The 27,880-nt window shown below is 39.3% G+C and overlaps 2 protein-coding genes across 5 annotated transcripts in view; one reads left to right on the top strand and one right to left on the bottom strand.

Moving 5' to 3' along the window:
- Window positions 1-369: 369 nt before the first annotated feature.
- LOC110976243 (uncharacterized) lies at window positions 370-6,458 on the bottom strand. Of its 2 annotated transcripts, none has more exons than XM_022229347.2 (6): window positions 6,283-6,458; window positions 4,792-4,862; window positions 4,463-4,532; window positions 3,905-4,148; window positions 2,885-3,057; window positions 370-1,023 (listed from the first exon to the last, which is right to left on the bottom strand). In XM_022229347.2, exons 1-6 carry the CDS (start codon window positions 6,424-6,426, stop codon window positions 601-603), a joined length of 1,125 nt encoding a protein of 374 aa, XP_022085039.2. In that variant the 5' UTR covers window positions 6,427-6,458; the 3' UTR covers window positions 370-600. The 2 variants fall into 2 exon arrangements, with proteins under 2 accessions (XP_022085039.2, XP_022085040.2); XM_022229348.2 differs by lacking the exon at window positions 4,792-4,862 and adding an exon at window positions 4,687-4,730 and having other exon boundaries at window positions 6,283-6,424.
- Window positions 6,459-6,585: 127 nt separating this feature from the next.
- LOC110976085 (BAR/IMD domain-containing adapter protein 2-like) overlaps window positions 6,586-27,880 on the top strand; it is a 50,713-nt gene continuing 29,418 nt past the window's right edge. For 2 of the 3 annotated variants that reach the window (XM_022229062.2, XM_022229060.2), the window contains exons 1-3: window positions 6,586-6,774; window positions 7,893-7,968; window positions 16,428-16,514. In XM_022229062.2, the coding sequence (XP_022084754.2) occupies window positions 6,721-6,774; window positions 7,893-7,968; window positions 16,428-16,514 (217 nt within the window). In that variant the 5' untranslated portion in view covers window positions 6,586-6,720. The remainder of the gene's footprint in view (window positions 6,775-7,892; window positions 7,969-16,427; window positions 16,515-27,880) is intronic. The other variant, XM_022229061.2, reaches the window with a different exon arrangement.

The raw sequence follows: 27,880 nt of genomic DNA, 5'->3' as shown, positions 1-27,880 counted from the left end.
ATTAATTCGTGTGGCTACAAAGGACCGTTAAATGAAATGATGAATTTTTGAAGGATTTTGAAAACGGAAAAAATGATAGTCATGCCGGCCCAGCATCATCAACATTGAAAAATGCCCAGGCATTAAGTGGTTAACTAATAAATAAAGCCATTTCCTCCTTGAGTGATGTTCTTTCACCACTTCAAAGGTCTATGCCATTACTGATGTTGCTTGTATGTCTTAGGGGCATGATCAATGGCTATATGGTGTTTGGAGTTTCACAGCTTCTGTCTAGCGCCCTCTAAACAAAGATGACAAATGGGAAAAACCACCAACATAAGGCTGTGTAGCTCAGTTGGTAAGAAGCAAAATACAGCAGCAAGTACAGTGTTCTGAATGCTCAGGTCAATTTCTTTGTTCATCTTTCCAGTTAATGTGTGAGCATCTAATTAGTTTTTTCCTTAAAGGGTTTGCTCAATAAGCAACATCACAGAATGTGGTATGATGCAGAACATTTGAAAATGAAGAAAAAGATCTCAGGTTCCATAACCAAAAAATACCCTCGATCATGTTGGCTTTAGGCGATCAAAAGCAGTACCAATGTTTGTATACTCCATCAATTTAGTCGTCATCAAAATGGTAAGGATCATCTCCTTCAACTGGTGATTTTGGATGGAGACTGCTCTTCAATTTCGGAGTCCTACTTTCAAGAGTCGAGCCGTCAGTTTTTGGTTCTCGTTTCACAGGGATGGAGATTTCTGGCTTTGTAACGCTGCATGTCGATGGGGCATTGAGAGTGCTTGATGCGCTGGTCGACGGAGGCTGCTGCTTCGTTTCCGGCTTGGGCTCGCTTTTGACTGGGCAGGGTGCCTTAGTGGGATTGGGCTGGTCACTGGAGACTGGCTCTGTCTTTGCGACGGAGTCTGTTGGGGGCTGTGGTGTGGGCTTTGTTGTGGGAAGTGGCTCCGGATTGTTAGACTTAATGTACTCTTTCATTTCCCGGTGGTATCTGTCCTTGTCTCGCTCGTACATGCTGTAGTATGTCTGTAAGGTGAAAAAAAACCCAAAAAAAATGATAACACTATGGTATGAATGCCTATTTCACTTTACTAGAGGACAGAACACAAAGAGAACTTCCCTGTCCTCAGAGGTCAGTCTACTGTCCTTGGTGGTAAGTATCTGTGCTTAGTCTATGGGAGAATGTAACATTGTAGAAACAATAGGAGAAAAAAATGCCCTCTGTTTGATGGCACGGCAAAGCATGACAGCAAAGACCAAAGAGTTTTGTTGTTGATGGACACTTAAATGTCATTTTACCATATGCCCATGGCCAATTACACTGCTCATACACAAATATATTAACCCTAACCCCCTAAGGTGTATGTAAAATCGTATTGAAATTGGAGGATTTGGAAGTGTTGGGGTTTGGTTGTTAAAACATGTTAATATGCACATTCAGTTGAAACTTGGGTGGTCAAGTTGTGTTTCAATCACTCATGCATCACTGTAGTTGATTTACTTTTCTATTTCTCATATTTATCTAGGGTAAACCATTCACCGTAGGGTGGTCTCCCATGGGGCCTTGATATAAGCACATAAAAACTTAATCAAGTAAACAATGAAAATATTTAAAATGAAAAATTACTGTGAATAAGCAATATAAAAAATGAATGTACACATAATAAAGTACACAGATTTATAAGGTCATGGTTAAAACAGAGCTTAACCATATACTGCCAGGGAGCCCGGTTTTGAGCACATACATGTAGGCTTTATACACGAAACCGGGGAGCCCAAAACTGGACAAAAGAGCTAGGCCTTGTAACAAAAGACCGTACTCGGAACAAAAGACCGAGCTGCTGGGAATTGCTAACATTTTTCAGTTCTCAATAGAGGACGCAATCTGTCATTCTTTTGAAAGATTATACCACTGTTTGTGGCATTCGGCGCAAGCGGATTACCACCGGGGACAAAAGCACTCCAGTGCTCCAGTGATGAGCAGAACAATACCGCTGCACACTAATCTGGCCTGTATTGAAAAGACGCCAGCAGTGCACTGTGCCAGTTTCAGGAACAAAAGAAACTTATGTAACACCGCAAAATCTGGGCTCTTTTCAACAGGCGGCAGGCCTGGCTGAAGTACTCGGGCGTCAATAGATGTTGCCTGTTAGATTAGAGTAGCGACTAGACAGTCATTTGTGTGGGTGTAAATGTCCAGTAAATGAAGTTATGATTTTTTGAAGAATTTTGAAAACGGAAAATTTTGAAAATCTCCCGGTTTTAAGTTATGCAACTTCAAATTCCACCTAGCAGCAAGTGGTTAAAAATACCAGAAAACAAAATGTAAGAAGAGGAAAAAATCTAATTCACTGTATATATATAGAGTGCACACAACAAGTCTTTCCCTGGAGGTTTCCCAAATCTCGGCTCCTTTCTTTGGCTTCAGGTATCAGCCTGACGAGTCTCTAGCCCTGGGACTTGATGAAACTCCATTGTTTTCCGACAGAAAACCCAACTTGCCTAATTCACCACAGATGGAAGCAAAAGAGAGACAGATTGGTGAGAATTATTTAATCTGGGTACCTGGCACACATGAGGACACCATACATTCCAACTTTAATTGGCCGTTGATGCTTGCAGTGTCCCGTACCAAACACACAAACCTGTGGATGCGCATGCATGCCACAAGTTCCCAACAGAAAAACCATTGTTGCATGCCATTTCCTTGGTACTGCATGGAACAGATTTGATGTCAAAGTTTGGAGTGCTTTCATTTGGTTCTGAAAACAAACATTCGAAACTGTGGAGTTTGAGATGAAGCCAAACAAAGACATAGCTGAGATTGGAACAAATTTGTTTCTTGCCAGTAGGTCAGAGAACTGTCTAGAGTTCCATCAACACTTGCCTCCTTCTCGCCAGCACCCAGGAAGTTCCATTTCTGGGCCAGTTGCCGCGTCAGCTCCTGGTGGCTCAAGTCGCTTCCCGCTCCATCCTGCTCCTTGGTCGACATCTCCTCTTGTCTCATTGTCTGGCAGAACATCATGAAGGCATTGGCAGGCTTCTTGGGTGCAAGGGGATCTTAGAATTAAAAAAATGCCAACAGTAACAGTTAGGAATGTTCCCTTGCCGACTGTAAAGTCTAACCCTAGCGGCATGAGCAGAGTTCCAGTTGTCGGTTACCAATATCGGAGCGCAGTCGATATTCACCAACTATTTCATTTTCCAATGCACTAAAAAAGTGCAAAACAGGCATTTAGCTGAAACTTTGGTTTTTGTTTGATATTTACCGAGTTGAATGCAGCAGTGGTTTGATGGGATTCACTCAAGAAAGTATAGGCCACAGAATCACAGGAAACCAAAGCCACTTTTATAAAAGTTACATTATCTACTACTTTAACAGTAGTTTTTTTTTCCGTCGGGAAAAGCATGTGAAACCCTCTTCTAATGCTTGTGTATCTAGAGGAAGCTTGCCCCATTGAGTTAACACTACCATTTTGGCATGATTTGGGAGATGTTTTTCTGTGAGACTTCCTGCCTTGCATTTCAGGCCTGGCTGTTGAAGGTTTTCAAAATTTGGCTTTAGTCTCTGACTCAGATCTGCTTCAGGTTGTGTAAATTTCATCCTTAGATGCGAGTCCCTTAGCTCACAGCAGCCCCATTTCCTACCACGGAGGCATTCAGTTGTTTCATGAGAGGCAATATTTCAAGTGCACCGTATTTTTTGTTCGATCCAACAGTGAGCGCTTGAAACTTGGAAAACAGCTCTCATGAGAAGATCAAACAGCGCCCTCTGCAAGTCAGCACTAAATCAATTACATGCAGTTAAGTGTCATGTTCAAAGCCCAAGCCTCTTAGTGTACAGTAATGAAGACACTTTTGAGATAAGACCTTCCACTGTCCTGACAGAAGACAGCAGGTGCCCCACCTTTGTCCTTCTCCAGCTTGCCCTGGGTGGCCATTCTCTTCCGCTTGCCCCCGCGTCCCGACGGCTGTCGCAGGTTGTCGTTGCGGGACGTCATCTCGGAGATTAGCCGAGGCCGTCCCGCCCGCGGCCGCCCCACAGTGGACTTGCGCTGGGACTTGGACACCAGGCCGGCCAGCCCTCGAGACGCTGGAAAGCTGGGGGCAATGGGGTTGTTGATGCTCATCAGATGGAGCATGGAATCATCCTGGATTAGCCAAGAAACCAAATACATTAATATTTGAACTCTAACTATGTAACACCATGTTGTTTTGCTTTGCAAAACACCACATAACATGGCTGAAGGCAGGTTCATCACATGACTTAAGTCCAATCATCCATAAGTCAAAGGCTGTTCAAATGACAATGACAAACACACTCCATCACTCTTCATTCTATCACTTGTGACTGGTCCTGTTATGGACTTGACTATGGCCTTAGTACACTGCCCCCTCCCCAATTTAATGGTCGGCAAGTTCAATTTCCTGCAAACCCTTTTTTTGCTGTGCACAAGATACACACCTCAATTGGTAATGGCAGAGTTGCATTCTTGAAGTCGTCTCCATACTTGTTCAGTTTTGTCATCAAAAACCTTCAAAACAGACAATACATATATTTAAAATCAGCAGGTAGGCACAGGTCTTATGAATAATCATGACATACATGATTAGAGTTTACATCTCTAAATCATAAGGGATATAAATCCAGTGACGTTTTATATATTTTCGCCTTGGCAAGTTGCTTACCCCTTTCAATAATACCTCTCTCCTTTTAATTAGCAAGGTCGTGTCTGAAGATGAAAAGTAAATAATGAAATATTATTACATGAACTTTGACAAGTTTTAGATTACCTCTTTTCTCTGGACATCTTCCTGACTGCCTTCTTCACATAATAGAGTCTGTTCAAGCACTTCTCATTATCCTAAAAATAAACAAATGGCAAACAACACTCTCAAGACATCAATTCAAAATTTATCTGTTAAATAAATTGGCCACATCTTTACGATTCTCATATGCATCCTCGTGTAATTTTGTTGCGAGTGCAGGCTTTTGCATGCAGTGTACATGGTTTACAAGGAGGTCACCATGCTGTTGTGTAAGGCTTACTAGAGGGGCTGAAACTGCTTGGTTGTTGCCAGTGATCAGTGTGTATTTGACCAGGCAGCATTGCCTGCAGGTGCTGGGAATGAAATTGATTCATTCTTTTTGGGGTAAAGAACAGATTTAGTAAACCACTCATAAAGTAAGTTGTTCATTCCTCCTTGGAGCAAGGACTAGAACAAGTAGCATGTGTTGCAGAGGCTTCACGTGTAGCATCAGCCAAGTGTGGGTGAGTGTGCCAAGGATAAAGGACGGCGTTGGCATTTACAGCTCATGTGTATAGTGGTAAACAGGGACCAACCTACATGGACATGTAGCTTTCTTCCAGCTGCGTCTCATGTGGTTGACAAGAGACACCCAAAGCTATAGTAAACCACACAGGCACTCAAGTGAACTCCACTGCCCAATTGTCATTAAAACAAGGCAGTCTACCACAAGGCAAGGTAGTCAGCCATACACAGAGAGATAGTCTGTGTCACACATAAGCCAGTCAGCCATAAAGCAAGTTTAATAAAGAAAGGTTTACCCAATTCATTCCACATTATATCGCCATTCAAAAACCTTTTTGAAGTATGCAATGTATTGTGGGTTTGAATGCCAAACAAGCAAGGCATTTTATGTTCAAACCTATGGAAGAAGTGTACCGAATACCGATACCTTCAAAACATTAATCTGTTTCCATTTTATTACATACTCTAATTCAAGTCATTCTCTTTCACCCAGGAACGTCCTTCCAAGAACATAAGATTTTATCTCATACTATAAAATAATGAATATCAATAACCCAGCATTGGCCAATCAGAATCAGGACTTGAAGAAGCTCATTCATCCCACAGTGACAAAATAGGCCCACGGGTTGGAGGCTTTTGTGAACAAAACACGCCGAGTTGGATGCCAGAAGTCCCAAATTCCTGATCTATGAAAAAATCTCTATGACTCACTGCACAGATGAGTAGGCTATGTTTTCTGTGATCACTCCCGATAACATGACAAACTGGTAGGTCTAATGAGCTTGTGCATAAAAATCTACCTATTTAGTGGAATACACCCTTTAATATCACCCCTGAAGATCGCTTTCTCAGCAATATTGGCTCAAAACGGAGAAAATCTATCCAAAATACAGTGATCAATTCCAAAATTTGAATGCATAATCAAATCATGAAATATCACAACTGGTAAATGAGCAGGCCCACCATGCCCCCTCATAAGTTTGAAGAAATTTATGTACAATTACCACTTACCAGTTGGATACTTTCGCACTTGCGCTTCAATGTCACGTATTTCCTTTTATAAATGTCACTGTGTGTCCTGGCAGCCCCTCTATTTTCGTGGATTCTGTCCCTAAGAGGGGGGCTTTCATCCTGCGAACCACTGCAGGATGCCATTGCGCTTTGTCTAATTTCCTAAATGAACTCCTGCTAGAAACATCGGCCAGATGCTGAGCACCAGACTAGTTCTTTGGCAGATTAACTTTTGACCTTGCATGACTTTTGACCCTTTATGTAAATAATCGTAGAAAAAAAATATGATTGACAGACAACAATGAGCTGCTGCCTGCGGTCACTGGATTTGCTGCACGCGTCGAGTGCGCACATATAAGTACAATTGCTCGACTCTCGCCCTTTCACCGTGTGTTATTATTTCGCTCTGCCGTGTAAACTGCGGCAATTTTGAGCAAGATGACGATGTCTGCGGGTGAGCAGCTTCATCGCATGACAGAAAATGTTTATAAGGTGAGTTTGGTATTCTTTTTTACTTTAAAAGTGAGATCTCCGACGTTAACAGGGTTTAGTCAAGCAAGACTTGGTTGGGCATGGTGACCGCGACCGGTCAATGTTTCACCGCCTACTATACTGCCGGCAGTGCGCGCTTTTTAAAGCCCGGACCCCGGCTGGCCTTGCAACCTCTCTATTGCGCTGACCCTATTTTGATTTTTTGGAAATTTCAAATTGTAAATTGTGAGAAAATGTGACTTTTGTTACTGATAAACTAACCATGCAAATTTGAATCAAATTTGAATTAAAACACTCACAATTTCCCCTCAAAATTCAAAACCCTGCCCTTTTTTGACATTAACCCAACAATTGTTGAGCATGATGTCACAGTCATCTACCAAGGTCAATTCAAAAGTTAAAATGTAACTCTCCCTTCTGTTATAGGGACAGGATCCCCAAATTGACAATCCCCACCTGAAATTACCTGCAGATTACAGAAAGTTGTTCTGTCAGGTCAATTTTTCCATGATTTTTCCTGACATGAAGATATTTGAATTTGAACTTGTAAACTGTATAACTGAGAAAATGTGGATGGCCATGACAGGTGAAAATGAAACCAGGTAGGCCTATAAAATATTACTTTTAAACAGCATCAGTTTTCATCCAAGTTTACATTCTGAAAAGTATATGGTGTCTAATGCCACTTTTGATGTGTTGGTTTTGAAACTTTTATGCAAAATTTGTCAGTTCTAAAAATATGAAAGTTTTCAACAAAATATATTTTAGCAGTTGCAAGTCATTTTTTCCAGAGCAGGCCACTAGTCACAAACAATAATCAAGATTTCATATTATGAAAAAGATAACTTAGAGCTGATACACTTGACACTTTGTTCACAAACCCCATGAAACTGGTCTGAAAAATCTGAACTATTTTCTCAGTAAATGCTTTGATGTTTCCCAGCCAAAAATGACTCTCTAGAACATGTTGTTGCTAATGTCCATATATGAACTCTTCCCCATTTGAATTCTTCTTTCCCCAATCTTTTATGCTGCTTTTTTTCCTTTTTCAGCAAAAATGACCAAACATTGGAGGCAAATTTACAGTATGGATATTTGTCTTATCTGTTTGATTGCAGAACACAATCGAAGGATTTAATCCGGAGATACGGAATCTTATCACTCTTGGCAGAGCGTATGAGAAAGTCTCCCAAAGTATGTGTAAACCTCTTGGTTTTTTTTTTAGAGCAGGGTTTAGGCTACAGTGTCAGTCATTCCTTTCTTCAAATTGCAAATATAAAGTATTCCTTGACTGGTGAAAAAGTACCAGCATTATGTAAAACATATTTGGCTTGCTAAAACCTTGGCCATTACATGTGTACATGTACCGGTATTTTAAGTTGAATCCCCGCAAATCAAATATTTGTCTCTAGAGAAAAGAGGTCAGCTTAACTAGTCTGGTCAGTGTTCATATAGAAATCATCGCCAGCTCTGTAGTGTGTCGCAAATGTTGCAGCAATCTGCCAGGTGGTGGTGATGTTAGCAGTATATATGCATCTGTTGTACCACACTGTGTGGATGCACCAACCTACAAGGGACAACCAAATTGAAAAACAAAAAAAGATTGTGTCCGATTATTTGGGCCTCACATCCAAGGCAATGCCGGACCCGTGCTATGCATCACCAAATGGCAAATTATCCAAGGCAATGCGGGATCCGTGCTGTGCATCACCAAATGGCAAATTTACAAATTTGGTGATTGTAAGTAGTTGGGCAGAAAAAAATTGCACCATAGAAAACTATTTGGTTACTAAAATATGCATGTAGCCTACATGTAGTTAAACCGTTAATTATGAATAAGATTAATTAGCCAACTTGAACCCTGTAAGGGGGCGGGGCAGTGTACAAGGGACATCAGGTGCATGATCGTGTACATATGTGTTTACAAAGCTAGTCTTAGTCACTTCAGAAAGAAAAAGTGAGGCATAATTATGTTCAGAGTTACAGACAATCTCTATTTACCACATTCTTCCTTTCGTTTCCTCTTCTTGAACCTTTTTCCTTCCTCCTTTCCTTGTACTACAAAATGTTTACGTAGAAAGTCCACCTGTTCATTTGCTTTTTAAAGTGCCTTCGTTGCTTGTTCTCCAAATTCCAAGTCATTTTAGAGACCATCAACCTCCCCCCAAAATAGGAAAATTTAAGTCAATGGCAGGTTTTGTGGAATCTGCCTACAAAGAGCTGTACACAGTGTTTGAAATGTATGGAAACTGAAAATGTAGGGTTTTTTTATATCATTTCAAATGTTTGTGAATAAGTAGAACTTTGTGTCTTAGCATTGTCTGTGCAAAAAGCCTTTAGTGTCAACCGTAAAATTTAAAATGTGTTCCTGCTTTCGTGTTTGATTTCAGTGTGTTTTGAACAAACCACAAACTGTCATTTTGGAGGCCCAACAAAGTGAAATCTGAAACTGGCTCTGAAATCTGGCTTAGCGAGATAACATTGATCACAGAATTCCACAGCAGTAGCAGAGAGCATGCACACACATGTTTGCAATGAACTTTCTCAAACATTTCAGGTATACAGACAGTACATGGACATGCGTGTACGTGTCTGTGCATGTAGATTGACCACAAGCAGTATATTGCACATGCAAACCTGTGAGAACTGTGTATTCCAAGTTCGTGTTTATTGCGTCCCCGTGTACTACTGCAGGGATTTTGTTGTTCCAGGATACATCGCCATTGCTCCATTTCCTTCAAACACTAGTTGTCCTTCCCAGCTTCCTGCTAAAACAGCCATTCCTGATCAATATCTGGAACAGAAAGCGGTTGGGGTTCGGCCCCCGGTAATATAGGAAGTGTACATGTTGCTGGCTGGAATTTGCTGGAAACCGTGGTATTGTGTGTTCACATGCATCCACAAGGTGTATCTGTTTCGTCTACAGATGGTGGAAAAGTTTATTGACATTAATTTTTTTTTACACTCTACTTGTTGAACATAGTCATGTGAACATTGTCTCAAGAGAGTCATTTTAGAATTTTCAAGTGAATATGATGCTGACATTTATCTCTTAACAGAGCCCACCACATATGGTTTGGTGTACAGTCCCAAGTAAAAAAATGGTCACATGTATAACAGTAAATATGTATTTTTTAATGCAGGCCTGTACAGTGTATATGTACATGAAGGACAATATTTCCAACCTGTTTTTTTTTTTAATTAAATGTACCAGATGTATGTAATTTAAATAGAATTACATTTCATATTGAAATCCATTTTATGGCATTGTCAGTTGATCGGTAAGAAGGCAGTGGTACATTGTAATTCTAATCATTTTACTATAATTCTAACAATATGCCTTGATAATCCTGAGAGGTCATCTTTGTTATTACACTCACTATGAATAGAGACAATGTAACCACAGGGTAGAGGAAAAAATGCACTGAAAGTCACGCTTGAGTGCTTTCCATATGCCAGCAGGAGCCCGGTATTTTATTGCTATATACGTGTACGTCGGGAGAAGTTTACATGAGATGGCATCAATAAATTCAAATGTTGCTTGTGTGAAGAAGGTTTCTAGTACAAGTCTTTGCAGATGTTGAATAACGTACTTTTGCAGTACCTTTGCCACTGAAGTGGAGGTACCCTCAAGAAAAGTGTGGGCACTTTGATAATTCAGGTAAGTTTGCTTCATTGTGAAAGTGACAGTTTTGATTTGTAACTTCCATATTTGTGTAACTTAGATGTACAGTATTTGAGATTCAAGATAAAACTGCCGTGTTAGTCTACTTGATACAGATTGCACTTTCAAGACTTGCTATCTGTAGAGCAGCTTTGAAAGCTCATGTAGTAATTTGGATTTCAGAATATACATGTACATGTATGATCAAGTTGTTCACAAACACATCCCATTTACTGGTAACCTTGTATGAACCCTAACTCCCTGAGGAGGTGTGGTCAGCACACTGGCTGTATTGTCCCTGACACCAGTACCTGTACCATATCTAGACGACTATTGATTTCAACCTATTGAGGAAAGTTTGGTTTTTAAAACATAACAAACCTAGAAATCTGAATAATGATCATAAGTGAGCAGGAAGATTCAATATTAGACTACCTGTACATTGTGTAAAATTGTGTACCACTTGTGTACCGTATACTGAAAAGTTGAGGTCAATAACAAAAATACTTTCTCCAAAAATAAAAAAGCGGGATTGAAAAAGGCCAGAAATTTGAGCACCCCTGATATGAGAAATATTGCAGAGAAAGATTTTCATGCTTTTGACCAGCAATGACAGAATACTTGGAACCTGTGGATACCCATCGACCGGTACATGTACGTGATCTACGTGCAGTGTTACCCTGTCTCCAGGAAGTTGAGTAAAGGTGTTTTATGCATAGGAAGCCTGGCAAGAAGGCCGGATGTCACCAAGAGGGTCCTGGAGTCCTGCTGGCCTTGCTAACTGCTGTAGCTGATCCCTGATTACCTTTTAATGGGAGTGGTTTGGCATTGCTTGTTTCTGTGAAAGGACCCCCTCTTCATACCCAAGAATGGGGCTGAGGGGATTGGTTTTGTTGCCATCCAAATCTGGGCTATTCAGTGGTAGATTTTTGTGTGAAATTCAGTGCTTTTCACAAGTACCAATATTGCATCACATCCATGCCTATCACACCTGCGAAGATTTAATCTAGTCAGACCTCAATCTGTTCATGCCAAAATCTCTTTCTTTGGGAAACAAAGTTTCAATTTTTGCAAGGATCCAAACTGATGTCATTAAAACATGGATGGTGTTTGGCATTTTACGCAGGAAATCTCTTAAGGGCTTGTTATTTCCACCCCTCTCCCAAAGAAATTTTGTTACTGAGAATATGCCGAAAATGTCTACATATGTGAGAAGGAAAATTTTAGCAGCCACCTCGTCCAGTTGTCCATTTGCTGTTGAAGTCAGTCTGCAACTCCAGACACTTCAGCTTTCAAACCACTGGTGTTTTAAATTACCACCATGTAGAAAAGGTCAATGACCTAGTAGTAGATTCTCTACGGTAACGGCAGTTCTTTTAGGTTTGTCCTTTTTTTGCTAGAGAAATTTGAAGTTGATTTGTAACATTGGGATGAAATCAGAGTGGATTACAAAAATACAGAAGTCACCCTAGTCTCCTGTCTTTGATGCAGCCACAGCCAGGAGTAACGCACACACATCTGAGGGAAATTACATTCGGCTATTAGCCACTGGCCTCCATTAGCGCACACATTATTCCTAGCCACAGCCACAACTTTTGAGCATGGTTTGAGATCTACAACTGTTTTACATTACAGCTGCCCGGTTGCGACTGTCTCTCCCCAGCCTGTTGACAGAACCAGCTGATGTGGTGTTGGTTTTACTGCCAGGCAATAAACTCCTCCTATTTGTCTAGCCCTTCTGGACTGTGTTTACTTCCCAAACACATCAAAGAGAGATATCTTCTCTTGTATTCAATCTACTACAGAGTCCCAAGATGTGTAGTGTGATCTAACAATTTGTTGGCCATTTCTAAAGAGTTGTTTGTTCAGAGAGGATCCCCACCCATTTTTTATGGAAGCCATTTCCATGGGCTTAGCGTCATAAAAGACTTAATCGCCTACATTTGGAATAACAGTACTGTATATGAAAAAAGGGAGTGTTCATAAAGGTTCATAAATGTGCTTAATCCACTCAGAGCACAGCAAAAGAGGGCGTGTTTTTTTTTTACTCGCCGCATACATGTAAGCGCGCCATGAGGCACGCAAGTATATGCACATTTAACATGGAGCACGCTGAGTATGAGTAACTAAGTTACGCTGGCATGTATGGTTTTTTGTACACGCAGAACGCATGCAAGAACCCGCTTGTAACCACCTGTCTTCTTTACGCCGATAGGGGGTACACTTTAGCTCAGGGGAGGGGGATACCGCTACATGTATGTTACCATAAATTCAGTAGCGTCTGTACACTTGCCAGTTCTTGTTTTCAGAATTGGATGGCACATCTGAAGCACTGTACATTAATATACTGTACCCTGTTTCACCATTTCACAAACAAAAATGCTCCTTTTTATCCCACTAGGATAACTTCTTCGAGCTGGAGTTTTTATGATTATTTCCTGGACTGTTCTTCTTCGTTTTGCTATAATTACCCTGACCCCAAAGTGCCTCTAAAGTTGTTTTTTTTTTTCAGAGAGGGGAGAACATTGTGTGGACGTGTGCACACGAGTCCACACAATGCCGTTGCACCCAACATAATGTGGACATCTTTTGTGCAGAGGTCCACACTCTGTATGCCATGCCCATGCATTAAATAGTCTGTCACTCGCCAGTTTTGGTATTTAAAATTTGATAGAACCAAAAAAAAATTGGATGGCCCATGATTAGAACTTGTAACATCAGAAGCACTGCACAGTTCATGTTTACTGACTGAGCTGTGTCCCCATTATATATATCAAGTGTGGACCTGTGGACAGAAGAGGTCCACAGAATGCATGTTAAACAAACCTCCTGTGGACTAATCAAGCCAGATCTATAGAAGATTGCCCCTTTTGAGCAAAACGGTTTCAGAGGCCTTTTGAGTTAGGATTATGCATGGCAAAATGAAGTCAAGGAGACCATTAACAAAAATCTAACTTACAGAAGTGTTAACTGTGTGAGAAAAATGAGAACATTTGTTTAACTGCATAAAAAGTAATGTACATGAAACATGAACGTGTGATCATCTCCCAAATTGACAAATAACCCATGTAGCTTCAACTGCACAAAAATCTTCTCAGCGTTCAGTCGTACATGTATTAGTCCTCACTGCTTAATGTTCAGTAAGTAGGGGTAATTCCAGAAATTTGCAGCCCATGTGACATATGATTTTGTAAGTTCAGAACAAATTTCCAAGAGTGATGAATGACTGCAAATTACCTGCCAAACAAATAGTAATAGTTTGAAATCAATTCCGGTGATATTTCCTTGTCAAATAACGAAGGTCAGATGTAACAGGGGCACACAAATGTCACACTTTTGAACCCTTAATTTCTGGAATTACCCATTTATCCATTGTTTTCATTCTACAGTCACCCATGTTTTACACCTCTTAAATTTGAACCCTATGTTTGACAATTTTTTAATTTGACCAAGGCTTGTGTGTCCACTGTGGAGATAGAAATTGCCCCAGGTACACACAACTGATTCAAATTAAAAGGCTATGTCCAAGTCTGCATTGAAATGACTAATTCATTTTCAGGTTGTCATGACAACTTTGCAGACATACCGTAGGGTTTTGGATGGGAAATATTGTTTATAATTTTCATTGTTACATTTCATATAAACATGTATGGAAAAAGCTTTTTGGGAGGGGGCATCGATTGCACCCATGTGGATACATGTGCAGTGTATCTACTTTGACACTGGGAATCAAATGTCATTTCTATGCAATTTGAAGTCATGCAGATTCGGATGAAAACTTAATAACAATAATTAAAATGGAGGTACATGTACATGTACTGTATATGTAGTACTGAATTAAAATTCTCTGTGTGTCCTTCTAGTTTCGTTGTTGAGGAGTGTTTTGTATTATGTACCTCCCCGGTACTTCGGAAACAAAATGAAAAGAATTTATAAGCAAACATTTAATTGTCACTTATCTTGACAGAAACGTACATGTAGTTTTTAGCTCTTTCACTTTCCTTGAGGCAAATAGAATCTTTGTTCTGTGTTGTTCCCATATAATTTTCATATCTTGGAATGATTCATTTGATTCCTGAATTTAGTCTGAACAAGTTTTCCAAGCCCAAAGAGCAAGGTTTGTTATATCTTAACATGAGTGTTACCAGTTTTTTCCCCTTTTTTATGGGGGGGGGGTTAAACAGCAAACTGGCAATGAGTGTTGGAAGGGGTCCATGTCGAGGTTTATTTTCCAAGCCAATAAGTGATATTTACTTCCTCATTTTTATTTTGTTAATTTCTTCAGCTTTTTCTTTCTCTTTTCACCAGTTTTATTTTCCTTTTTGGGAAGGCGTGCCTTCTATGTACATGAATGTTCCATTCCATTTTGCTTCATCTCGTGACTTCTCTTCATTGCATATTATTATGAAATGATTTGGCCGTTGTACATGTACATGTACGGATATAAAACAAATTAGTATTTGAAATTTGTATGTTTTCCATTGATGAATGTGAAGCACTAATTTCTTTTTTTTTACGATGAGTGAAGAAGTCCAGAAAAAATCCTTTCATCACCTGCATGAATTATGAGTAAATTTTGTCTGAATAAATCCCCACATTAGCTTTTTTATGTGAAGAACCATGTTATAGGCTCACAAACAGTGTGACTGTGTTAATGGATGGGACACTAGTCAATCCATTTACCTGTGCAATAGAGCGTTCCATTATTGCAGTGTAGTCACACGATGCATTGGGAGTTTGGGACAAACATAAAAAAGGGATACATGTATATGTGGCCATGCTATTGAATTGTTTAGGTAATTTTTATTAAGCAGTTAAGACAAAATAAATTTAGTATTACATGGATACTGCTGTACACCTACATGTATTTTGACTTATTTCCAGTAAAGCTATACATCAATGTACACCTTATGTGACCAGACTGACATCAACAGTACATCTTTTCAACATGTTAACATCCATTGTACGTGTACAACGAACTTTAACGGTTTCTTACATCTGTTTTAATCTTCCCACAATATTCCAAAACAAAATATCTGACTCACAGTGCCAATAAGGCAATGGGTTCTCAATCTGCACTGGCAGTCCTGGACAATCATGCCGTTTCATTGGCAGCCTATTGATTTCCTGGCTGAGCCGAGGTACCGGGTATGGTAGTATTTATGTACTTTGCTTGCGTGACTGTTTCTGGGACATGTGGCTTTCAGCTTCAATTCCAAATCAATACCGTAGTGTTCAAATTTGTGAGATTTCACTGTTCTGTACTTGCGTGGCTTTTAAAAAAAACCACACCAAGAAATGACATGTATTGTGTGATTTGGTGCAGAGATGGAGGAGATGTACGGTATACATGTATGTGGACATAAAGAGACACTGTGTTTTTGAAACTGAAAGATGCGTAGAATCATTGTAGATGTACCTTTGTGTAATAAGACAGAAGGGCACTAGGTGATTAATGGTACATGTACATGTACATGTACACTTCACTGGTTCACATGCCTGTTCAACGATTTACAGTCTTGGCATTTGGGAAGCAAGCAAGGGATAAGCATTCAACCTTACAGTGCAAGAAAGGGGAGATTGTATATTAGATTGATTTCTGTTCCTGACAAACGAGTTGGAGTTAGTGTGGGTACTGTAGTCGGTAGGGCATCAAGCGCATACTTACAGTAACTGGTAATCCTTGCTGACACAGTGACAGGACATGTACCTCTACCACTGATAGTTTAATGTAAGAGAACTCAATCCTCTTGACCTGTCTAAAATGAGAAGAATTTCACATGTTCTCTCTGTCACCACTGCAAAGTGATCCCAGTGAGAATATAAGGAAAAAGGACTCTGAATGCTGGAAGGATACATTGTAATTGATTGATAGAGTGTTGTAATGGGTACGTGTACATGTATGTAAGTCCCTAGATCTTCACGTGTCCGTGTCGGTCTGAATGTACATGTACAATACTTTCCATTCTATCATTTTGTTTCCCTGCAGATGTCACACAAGTTGCCAAAGATTACTTCGATGCTCTCATGAAGGTCGGCGAACTTGCTAGCGAAACAAAAAGTGCAAGACAATTAGGTAAGGCACTTAAGTCTTCATTTCATTCCTCAAAACATCTGTTATAATGAGAAAATATAACTGTCCTTTGTGGACCTTAATTTTTTTTTTCCATGTTCTCACCATAACCAGAAGTGAAGTTTCTATCAATATACATGTATTCATACAGTTCCACTATTTTCCATTAGGAAATCCCAACACAATTTGCCCACACTTGTTCACAGAAATTTACGTACATGTATTTGAAAGTGTGTTTTGGGGGCGTATTTACATGTAGCTGGGGCATGTACAAGTGACAAGCAAGGTACGGTAGTTTTAACTCATTGCATCTCTGTTGAAGGAAGAATTGTAGATTCAACTGTGCATTCTCTCTCAGGTGTAGAGAAACTTGCCCCTGTTCTATGGAGCTTCTCTCCCAAGAGGAAATAAAGTAGGTCCGAATTCAAGGTCCTCTGAACACACATGTACACGTATATGTACATGCATGTAGGAAACGAGATGTCTGGTTGTGACAGATGTTTTTAGTGTCAACCTAAGCGCACATCCCAACCCGGCATGTACCTGTGGGAATAGGGCAGATTAAAATGAAAATGGTTTTTCCTGTTATTGAAGAGTGTCAAAGTGCTGTAGTTGTTTGATGATTGGAGACTCTTATTCATGTACCAGTGTTATACAGTGTACATGTACATGTACAGTGCATACATGGGTAATTCCAGAAATTAGAGGTCCATATTTTGTGTCCCTGTCACATCTGACATATGATTTTCAAGTTCAGAACACATTTTCTAATTTCCAAGAGTGACGAATAATGCAAATTACCTGCCAAACAAATACATGTAGTAATAGTTTGCAATCAATTCTGGTGATATTTCCATGTCAAATAACAAAGGTCAGATGTAACAGAGACACAAAAATGTCACACTTTTAGGCCCCTAATTCCTGGAATAGGTGCACTGAATTAGGACCTATGTATTTAACTTTTGTTGACATAAACAACCATGCGTTTGTGTAAAAATCAGTATTTTTTCATCATTGAAGAGCCATGTTATTTTTATACTTAAGATTATTATTACGGGCTGTTATTGTGTCTTCCTGGTATTTGAAACATGGCAGCCCTTGTAGGAATTTCCAAAAATGCCAACTTGCCAACTCCCCAAGTGTACCTTGGGCATTTTTGGTAAACATTACAGTTAAACAAGCCTCTGATGATTTATTGATTTATGTCATCTGTTAATGAGGGTAAGCTCCAACAAGTGCACAGCACCACTTTCCATGGAGGCCCTGAGATTTACAACGATGGTCAAAGGCTTACAAGGGCGCCTCAGACAGCTGCCAAACAGCCCACATCTGTCCACAGACAGTGAGAAGTAGTTAGCTTTAGAGGTTGGAGAAAGATCCTTGTAGAATATTCTCAGTACTACCCACGGAATCAGATAGGTACTGAAAACCCAATACACATGTGGACTGAGCCAGGGATCGAACCTGGACCACAGAGGTGGAAGGCGAGGAAAGAACCACTATACTAACCTGACTCCCTAGATGATATGATCTGAATGCAGTGTTTGAGACTCAGTTTTCAAACGAATGTAAATAAGGAAGTCTTTTAACATTAAAAAAGTGGAAGTGCCTTTTGAAATACAGTATACATGTACATGTAAAGGATTTCATCTGCTGAGAGTTCACATCAGTACAAGTTCATGAAGTTACTGATTCAGTAGGCCTACTGTATGAGAGATTACATGTAGGTTTTGACTTAAATTGATACATGTACTGGACTGAGGACAATTAAACCAAGCAGAGAGGTGAGTTTGGTTATTTTTCAAACTGTGTATGGTATGACAAAAGGCTTATACATGGACTTGAGAAAAAACACTCAGGTTCACACATGCATGTGCAGTTTGAAAGTCATGTGTACATGTAAGTGTATGTACATTTGCATGTGCCTACAAGAAATTGTGCACAGTTTCTCACAGTCAAACTTGTCCAAAGAGAAATATTTGAATTTTATGCCCTTAAAAATTGTCAGTGCTATAGTGCATGTTCTTACGCATTCGTGCCAGTGCGGGTGGGTTGTTCAAACTCTGGTGATTTTGATGTGATTTTGGAGGAGTCAAAGTCATTTGCCTGAAATTCTAACAGTGTTTTTCCCTGATATCTTGGGGGAGTGGGTGACAGCCTACGAACTTACAGGTAGCACAATTTGCTGTTGTGGTCATTTGAAGTTCAGGGCCACTTGTATCGGCCCACACTGTGCATCAAGTGTATCAAGGGAAAAATGCATTCCAAGATGTTGTTGAAAAAAAAATCACGAAGGCTCAATGCTTGGAAAAAACAATGAAAAGGCACTGTGACGGTATCGAAAAAGAATGGGTGGGAGAGGTTTGGCCCTTCCTTAGCTCTTTTAGGATTGAGACCTAACATCTTACATGTAAATGTATCTTCCTTAATTCCCCTTCAAGTTCTGAATAGGAGAAAAGAAGTCACCTGCGGGTTCACAGTACTTTTTCACATAATGGAAATGATGTTTTGGATATGTTCAAAGTGGCAGTCACGTTTTGGATTTGTTCAGAGGCAGGTTTGAGATTGTGCAAGTGTTCCTTACATGAAGGTGCCAGTTTCTATGTCGTTCATCACTCCTTCTGTGGCATTTTTTGTCTATGTGGGAACTGATAATGGCAGAAACTTGAAAAACGGAAAAATGATGATTTCTGACCTCAGGGTTTCTGGAAACTACTTGTACATATTTTTTCCTCACCTTTTAAAGTTGTTTTTTCCCCTGATGTTCCTTAAACTACTAAAGAGAGATAATGTGCATAAAAATTTGTACAGTTCCAGCAAACCTCCACAGTTCTAGCAAACCTCCACAGTTCCAGTAAACCTTCACAATTCCAGCAAACCTTCACAGTTCCAGCGAACCTTCACAGTTCCAGCGAACCTTCACAGTTCCAGCAAACCTTCATCAATGACACACAATGCGAACATACATGTACATGTACGTCAATAACTTGTATTTCATTTCATTTAATAATTTGTGGGTAATAAAAACAATGGCAATGAGTAAATTGAAAATGAAACTTCTCTTTGATGAAGAGACATGGCGGAATTAGGCACGAAAAGAGGACCGAAACACAATATGATTTCATGCCCCTGCTTGATTGCAGAAGACTGAACTGAATCACTATCCACTAGCTCTTCCATAGCATGACTAAGTAAGAACAAATAGATCGCAGACTAAATCAAACACTAAATCGTTGAAACACATAAACCAGATAATAAGACATCCTCATAAATATAACACAAACATCACAATTACAAAACCCGAGACAAGTTTAAGGATATTGCACACTAAAAAGACACCAGAAAAATACTGGTGTATTACCGGTATATACATGCATGTGACTCAACTCAGAAATATCGGCACTAGCAAGACAGTTATGCACCTGTACCCCTTGATCTATATGTGGTCTAGAGTCAGCCATGGTGAATCAGCAGACGAGAACCCTCTTCCCATCGGACATTAGAAAAATTGAAAACTTTATAACTCCATCTCATCTGTGCAAAGAAAAGTACCTATTAGACATAGATTTATTCAGTGAACCATATTATAACATACATACTGGTAGATCTATATTACATTAACCCTAACCGCGTAGGCCCTTTTTGCTAGGATACTATGGAAGGCCAAAGCGGAATTAATTATGGTCATGTGCATGTTGCACGAAAAATTTGGTTTGAGGCCAAAATTTTGGTCTTGGGTGAAAGTTTTGGTCTTGCACAAAAAAATTATCTTGCGTGTGAAAACTTTTATCATGCACAAAAAATTCTGTCTTATACAAAAAATTTGGTCTTGCATGAAAATTTTGGTCTTGCATGAAAATGTTGGTCTTGCATGAAGTGTTGGTCTTGCATGAAATTTAGGTCTTGCATGAAAATTTTGGTCTTGCATGAAATGTTGGTCTTGCATGAAAATTTTGATCGTGCATGAAATTTTGGTCTTGCATGAAAATTTTGGTCTTGCATGAAATTTAGGTCTTGCATGAAAATTTTGATCTTGCATGAAAATTTTGATCTTGCAAGAAATTTTGGTCTTGCATGAAAACAATTTTGTGTGTTGTTGGAGAATATGGATCACTTGGATATTGACTGGCAAATAAATTTAAGTCAAGAGACTGGGACTCAGGGAGCCAGCAGGATGTTTCAATCTTAGCAAAATCTTAAATACATGTAATCCATTATCTGCCCTCATGACTTCCATACATGTACATTCTACAGTAGGTTTTATTCAAGGTCACTTCAGGCAATTGAAGCAGTTGCCTATGTTAAGTTTAAATTTTATTTCAGAAAAATGTAAACTGCCAAAAGAAAAGCAAGTCTGAATCTTGCGGGTTCAGTGTGTTTCGTTTCCTAGTAATTATGTTACATCTGCCACATTGCCATCAGTTACGTTACCATGGTAATGGCTTGTAGAACTTTCTAGAACAAGGTGCAGCACACTGTTAATTCTTCCCCAGGTTCATTCTAATGGTCTTTCCTCAGCTGCAGGGAAGCATCTTAAGGAGGAATCTTATCGATGTGGGATCTAAGCTTGAACAATTTAATGGAGTCGTCTCCCGATGGTGCAGGATAATTGCCATTTAAGCTACTCGTATTCTACAGATACTTCTTACTGTGCAATTTGACTTCGCTTACGTGCATAAACACAAAAGCAAGCGATGGGTAGTGTTACATGTTTGTTGTAAATGCTTTTTAAGTTTTTTTTTTTTTAATCTCATTTCCATCCCACTGGTATCATGGACATTTGGTTGAATGGAAGTCAGTACTTGCCGAATACTACATGTAACATAAAACTCAGAAGATCTTCCAAGGGAAAATAAGGAGTGATAATGGTGATGATCTATTTCTTGGCTCAATTTCAATTTGTCACTACTTTGGGCAGTGTACATTTTGAGGCAAACTACTGACACCACTAAAAATATCGCCATATTTCTACAAACTTTGGGTGCCTATACGAATAATGAGTGATTATGACACCAGTCTATCTATGATTCAATTCACGAACATGTATTAACATTCCATTGGCGGTTTGGAGAAATTCCTGCAGCATATTGACACTATGCCTATGCAATGACCTTGTGGGAATTATTAGGAGTGGAAGGAGGGAATTGAGTGGGGTACAGTCTAAACCCTCAGATTAGGTCAGTATTTATGTACCTTTGTGGACAGTCTCAGAAATGTCTAAATGAGTCCTAATTCTGTGATAACAGTAAATGCCCACACTGATAAGGCAAAGCAATTACCTGTTCAGGTGTTCCATGTACATGTACAATCCGATTAAGAGATTAGGGCTGTGTCTATTGTGGCTGTGGCTGGCAATCATGTGTGTGCCAAGGGGAGAGCCGCTCAGCCATTGGCTTGTGGCTGGAGGTTACTTCTCACAAACATGCTTGTTCTTCCTTGGCACACTTCTGGTCACAGGTTAAAAGTCTGTGACTGATGTGTCCATCCTATACTGGAAAGATGTACATGTACAATGTACATGTGTGTACATCCTGTACAATTTCAAGACTTTTCAGAGCACCAGTACACTGTACATCACTGTTTGGCCTGTTTAAACATTTTCCTAATAAGGGCAGATGACCTGACCTGTTTTCAAGCACAATATTTAGGGTTCAAAAGAAGTATTCTTTTTTTCCTTAATTTTCTGTTTGAAAAGAAGTCACAAAATGCTTTCAATTTGTACTGTACATTTACAATGTATAATTTCCTCATATGATAGGATTTTGTAACCAAGGTGTTTCATTTTTCAAAAAACTTTGCAGTCAGGCCTCTGGAGGTAGTCTTTCATTTGGTTTTCTTCTTGCTAAATATTCAAATGCTGTGAAAAACAGTTTGAACAAAAATCAGTCATTTGAATATTTTACAAATGTGAATGTTCGTGTACCAGTACATAGCCGTAAGCCTGTATTGTGGAGAAAGTGTAAATTTACACGATGTACAAGCATAGAAACGGATGCTTTGGATCAGTGCCAATCAAAGGTGGCTAAATGGTGCAAGAGTACATGTACACTGACATTGCATAAAACCATGGAGCTACACGTATAAAACAGGACAGCTCCATGATAAAATTAACACCTCAACTGCAGGTGTATAAGTACAGGTAGTGTACATGTAACACAGTCTTGACCCAGTTATTCACCCTGGGCCTGTAGGTACTTTGCTAGGGGGCCTTGTTAAGTGGCAGACCTGTCAGATCTCATCACTTTGTCTAGGCAGACACTGCCTGGAGCGTTGAAGTACTGTACCACAAAGCAAGGGGTAGAGGTGCATTGCCCTCTCTGAGCATCCCCACAAGATGAGTTTTGCCTCTTGGTTTTAAGGGTCTCATTTTTTGCTGAAAATTTTGACTTTTGAAAACTGCAGGATACAGTGGCCAACTTACCTATACTTGTACGGAGTACATGTATTTAGCCAAATGTCACATAAGGATTGGTAGAGTCATTTGAACAGCATTTATGTCATTCCTTTCTTTTCTTACTGCAACCTCATATTTTTTCAACACTCTGGACCACATCCACAGAGCGATATTTGCTACTACAATAGGCATTGCACGGTGGCAAAACAAATGGAAAATTTGTGTGTAAGAACTTAAGCCAGAAGTGGCTTACAAGATGCGCTTGATGTTTGAAAGTTTTAACCCGTCAGCTCTGCTTGTGAGTCTTTATAACCAGATCAAGTTTACACATCCTCCGGTGCAAAGTGGGTTGAAGTCTTACATGTAAATATTGATAATTGTAACTCATTTGTGAGGCAACCTACCCGTATGCTGTATTGTAGTTGAATTACAGATTAGTCACAGGTACATGTAACATAAGAAACAGTTGTAGAAGAATGCTGTTGGCACATTTTGTTTGCCTAGTTTTTGGCTTGACTTAAGGATTGGAAGGCATGCAGGGCCTTGTGATGGACTTGACTACAGCTCCAATTTGAATCCTGTTGCTTCCCCTACAACTCGGGGGTTCGTTGTCTGCCACATTCTCTTGACAATGAACCCCAGAGTTCCAAGGGTATCCCATTGTCAGATGATACAAGTATTGTTTTCTTCAATAACCTCAGAACATGTACAATTGTGAGTACCATACAAAGGATAGTACTTGATCAGTTGAAATTTGTATTGCATTCTGGACCATGGACCATTTGATTTTGACTTTTTAACAATTGTGAGTACCATACAAAGGATAGTACTTGATCAGTTGTAATTTGTATTACATTCTGGACCAGGGACCATTTGATTTTGACTTTTTCTTTGGAGAGTTTGTGCCTTTGCAGTCAGGATAATCAATCTCCAGTGCTTCAGTTCCTGCCCTTCTGTGCTCTCTGGTCACAGAGTGAACAATCAAATCTACCAAGAGTCCTTGAAATTAACAGTTCTTCCTTCAACGTTTGTGTTCTGTATGTGCTCCGTATTGTCCAAATCAGCTAGATACATGTACGGGTACATGTGTCAAATATTGATAAGAAAAGGCCAAAGTCTCCCCGGTAATTCATCAAATAATATTCAAGTGGTCAAGGTGATAGGATAGAGCTTTGCTTTGATTGGCAGATACTTGCTGACAGCACCAGTTTTTCATCCATTAACAGACACTCTTCAGAAGATTTTGGCAAATTGAGAGTTGTACGGTAGATCAGACAATGACCTTGTCAAGAACGACATACTGAATTTAAAGGATAATGTTAATCATACTGCAAACCAGTACACTTGGTTTCTATATTTATAAAACCAATTTTTTATTCATATGGAAGTTGCTGAGTACATTGTTTTCCATAATCTGTTCCTTCTAGTGAACCACCCTGGTAAGATATTTTCATTTAAAAAAAGTTTTAAAAAATAAAAAAAAAAATACCAGCATCTGGTGTAAGAAGATAAAAGCTTTGGATGCAGTTTCTAAGCGGAAATAAGATTATTTGCTTCATACGCCTACATTAAAATGAAAACAAATCATTCACCTGTTTTCGGCAGTTACCATGGTTACCATGTGTTGCCTTTCCCAGTTCGTAAAATGTGTTCATCAGCATGGGTGGGCGTGCCTGTGTGTGCTTGCTTGTCCATTTTCAGCTGTCCAGTCATCACTGAGCTGGGTTTAGATTCCTTGGCAAGCAAATCAGGAAAAGAGGAGATTTCATTGTATGCCGAGACAATAAGGGCTTAGCTCACGCTCCTCAGTGAATACTCATGCAGCTGTTTGCTCATGTAATAAATGTCTTATTCACCATCCTCAAATAACCAATCCAAGCTAAGAAGATGTCATCTGTGAAATTGATTTACAATGGATGGACTTGCTAATTGGTTGATCATATTTAGACAAGTTGGATCGTGAGAGGTGTATGTTGTTTGTGCGTTATTAGCCTATGCTTTGGTAAATACAGAGAAGAAAGTACGCATTTGAATTTAAATCAATTAAACAATTTTGTAGTTGAACTTTTTAAATGAGGTTTTTTCTTACTTGTGTTAATCCGTTACTGAAATTGCACTGACTGAAGTCAGTTTTGTGTTATGTATTTTATTTACATACTTTTAATCACATGAACAAATAAATATGGAGAACTATTCATTTGCTCTCCAAACTCAACCATAACATTCACAGCACAGGATGTGAATTGATGGATTTAGAAAAGGCCTATGTTTTCCGATGAGTATAATTTTTTTTATACCAAATGTACTATTACCATGGCATTCTGAAATAGTGTGTATAAATGCACGTGAGTAATAAGACATTTAAGTAATAGAATCATCAGTCAGAACTGGGATATAACAAAATATATGTACAGTACATGTATATGTTTATAATGTTCCATGCAATATAAATGCTATTTCCTCTACTTAAACAGAGCATATAATCAAAAGGTCTCCATGTAAACAAGGAAATGGCAATTACATTCATCGCGAGTTAAACTGCTGAGTAAAAAATAAAAACGAGATTCGGATGAAACGATAATGTCAGGGCCCAGGGGTGATTTTCTTGGCTAGGGCAATACATTTTCAGCAGCTCTCCAAGTTTACACTGAAAACAGTGATTGGCGGAAGGTTCATGGTAATAATACGACAACTGACACTTGTTTGTATGGCGTAGCCGGTGATTTAGTGTATTCTGCAGCAAAGGTTATACAGTGTACTGCTAATTGTGCATTGTTGAAGCCTCGTGCTTTATTTTGCATTTCTACATGTACCTGTAGACACAAATTATTTTTGTGCCAGTTGCTCATGACTGTAGCCAAAATTTTGTAAGTAGTGGAACCCTGATATGTACCTCCACGTTACTTCATTTTTAAACAAAAATCTGGGGTATTTCCAGAAATCAGGGGTCAAGTTTTTTTTCGTGTCCGTGTCATGTCTGACATGTGATTTTGTAAGTTCAAAACACATTTTGTATAGTGGACATTGTGAAATGTAGAGCTTGTACATGTGTATTTAGCCATGTTTGTTTGGGATGCTACCCCAGTGAATCAGTGTCTTTATTTACTCTTACAAATATAATGTAGCAATGTGATTTTGGTGTACATGTAAGTCTACTTGAAATTCTCTACATTTATCCTGTAGATTACAGTAGTTCCAGAGTTCCAATACCACCCCAGGCTATCATGATAGTCATATCACTGCCTGTCTCAGCACTGCACTGTACGTGTTCTGCTCCTTTTTATTGATTTCAATTAGATTCAATAGTGAGTAAATACATTGTAATACAGCAGTAGATGTTAGGGGATGTGATCTACATGTACATGCAGATGTTAGGGGATGTGATCTACATGTACATGCAGATGTTAGGGGATGTGATCTACATGTACATGTAGATGTTAGGGGATGTGATCTACATGTAGCAATAAGGCTCTTCTAGGGCTGAGTCAATTCGAATAATTCACTAATCAAATATTCGACCTTCAATTCAATCAAATATCCAAGTATTCAGTTGTACCATGGAGGAATAAGAACACAGTGCCGACCAGCAGGTTGTTGAACAAACCATGCAATATTGCACACAATTGTATATGTACATTATGATCACTGTAATACAAATGTAGCTTCTCACCTCTAGGAGTATCTCCAGCCACGATTTAGTAAGATTTAAGAAATGAACAATACGTCTTGCCCTGTTGAAAATTTCTATTCCTTTTAAATGTTTTAATGAATAATTTACTTTTTGAATCATTTTCATTTGAATCTGCTTGAAACAAGCCTCCATAGTGCAGTTTTTCTATTTAAAACATAGGAAATTCCCCATTCCTTTTCATGAATTTTGCATTCGAATATTCAAATTCAGAAAATAATATTCAAACATTCCAAAATCGATCAAATTAATATCCGGATATTTGGATATTCAGCACAGCCTTAGGTTCTTGACCAAAGATCAGCGGGTTGGGGCTTTGAATCCAGCTACTGGCCATAAGTTGTGTCCTTGAGCAAATCACTTCACCTCCTCTCCTCCCTCCCCCCGCCCCCTTTTGGTTTCCTCCATCCAAGTGTATGCTGGGGAGCAAGATGTGATGGACTACAGGTAGTATCCCAGAAGGCAACCAGAGATAAACACAACTTTTAGTACAGAAATGCAACAAGAGCTGATGGGTTCAAGTGTGAAATTGGAAAGAACCAGGAACTACATGTACCATACGTGTACATTCCGGTTCCATCTACCTGTATTTTTTTTCCCCAACAAAAAAAAAATCTTTGGAATACAACTCCAGGAAAAGTAAGAGCCAATTTCCTGAGGACAGAAAAACTGGGGCGTGTTCAGTAATTTGTGTAGGTACATGTACAGTGTGCATACCCCTGTGGCTACACTGAAGTTTGCATAACTTAATATACATGTAATGTAGCTACCATATACATGTGCATGTCAAGCTACCATATACATGTGCATGTACATGTCCAGCTACCATATACATGTACATGTGCATGTACATGTCCAGCTACCATATACATGTGCATGTACATGTCCAGCTACCATATACATGTGCATGTACTGTAGATGTCCAGCTGCCATATACATGTGCATGTACTGTACATGTCCAGCTACCATATACATGTGCATGTTTTGCAAATAAGAGTCACAGAAATGTAGGCCTGCGTTTACATGTACAGCGTTTTGCTTTTTTCCTGGTGCCCTGGTATGATACATGTATTTACTGATATCACTGTATTTGTTGGGTGCGATCAGTCGATCAGTGTTATCCTGTTACACTATCACTTCAGTTGATCCGATATGAAATCTCCCATTTTACTTCCTTTTTCCAAACAAGCTGTGACAACTACGAATTAGAAAGAAACAGGGGATTTGGTTGATGGTGGAATTATTGGTAAATCATGCAATCAAACTGACAGACCAAGGGAAGATTGA

The sequence above is a fragment of the Acanthaster planci genome, linkage group LG07 (genome assembly GCF_054643075.1).
Source record: "Acanthaster planci isolate LZ-2023a linkage group LG07, COTS_SCS, whole genome shotgun sequence".
NCBI lineage: Eukaryota > Metazoa > Echinodermata > Asteroidea > Valvatida > Acanthasteridae > Acanthaster > Acanthaster planci.
This window is presented reverse-complemented; position numbering and strand designations above follow the sequence as displayed.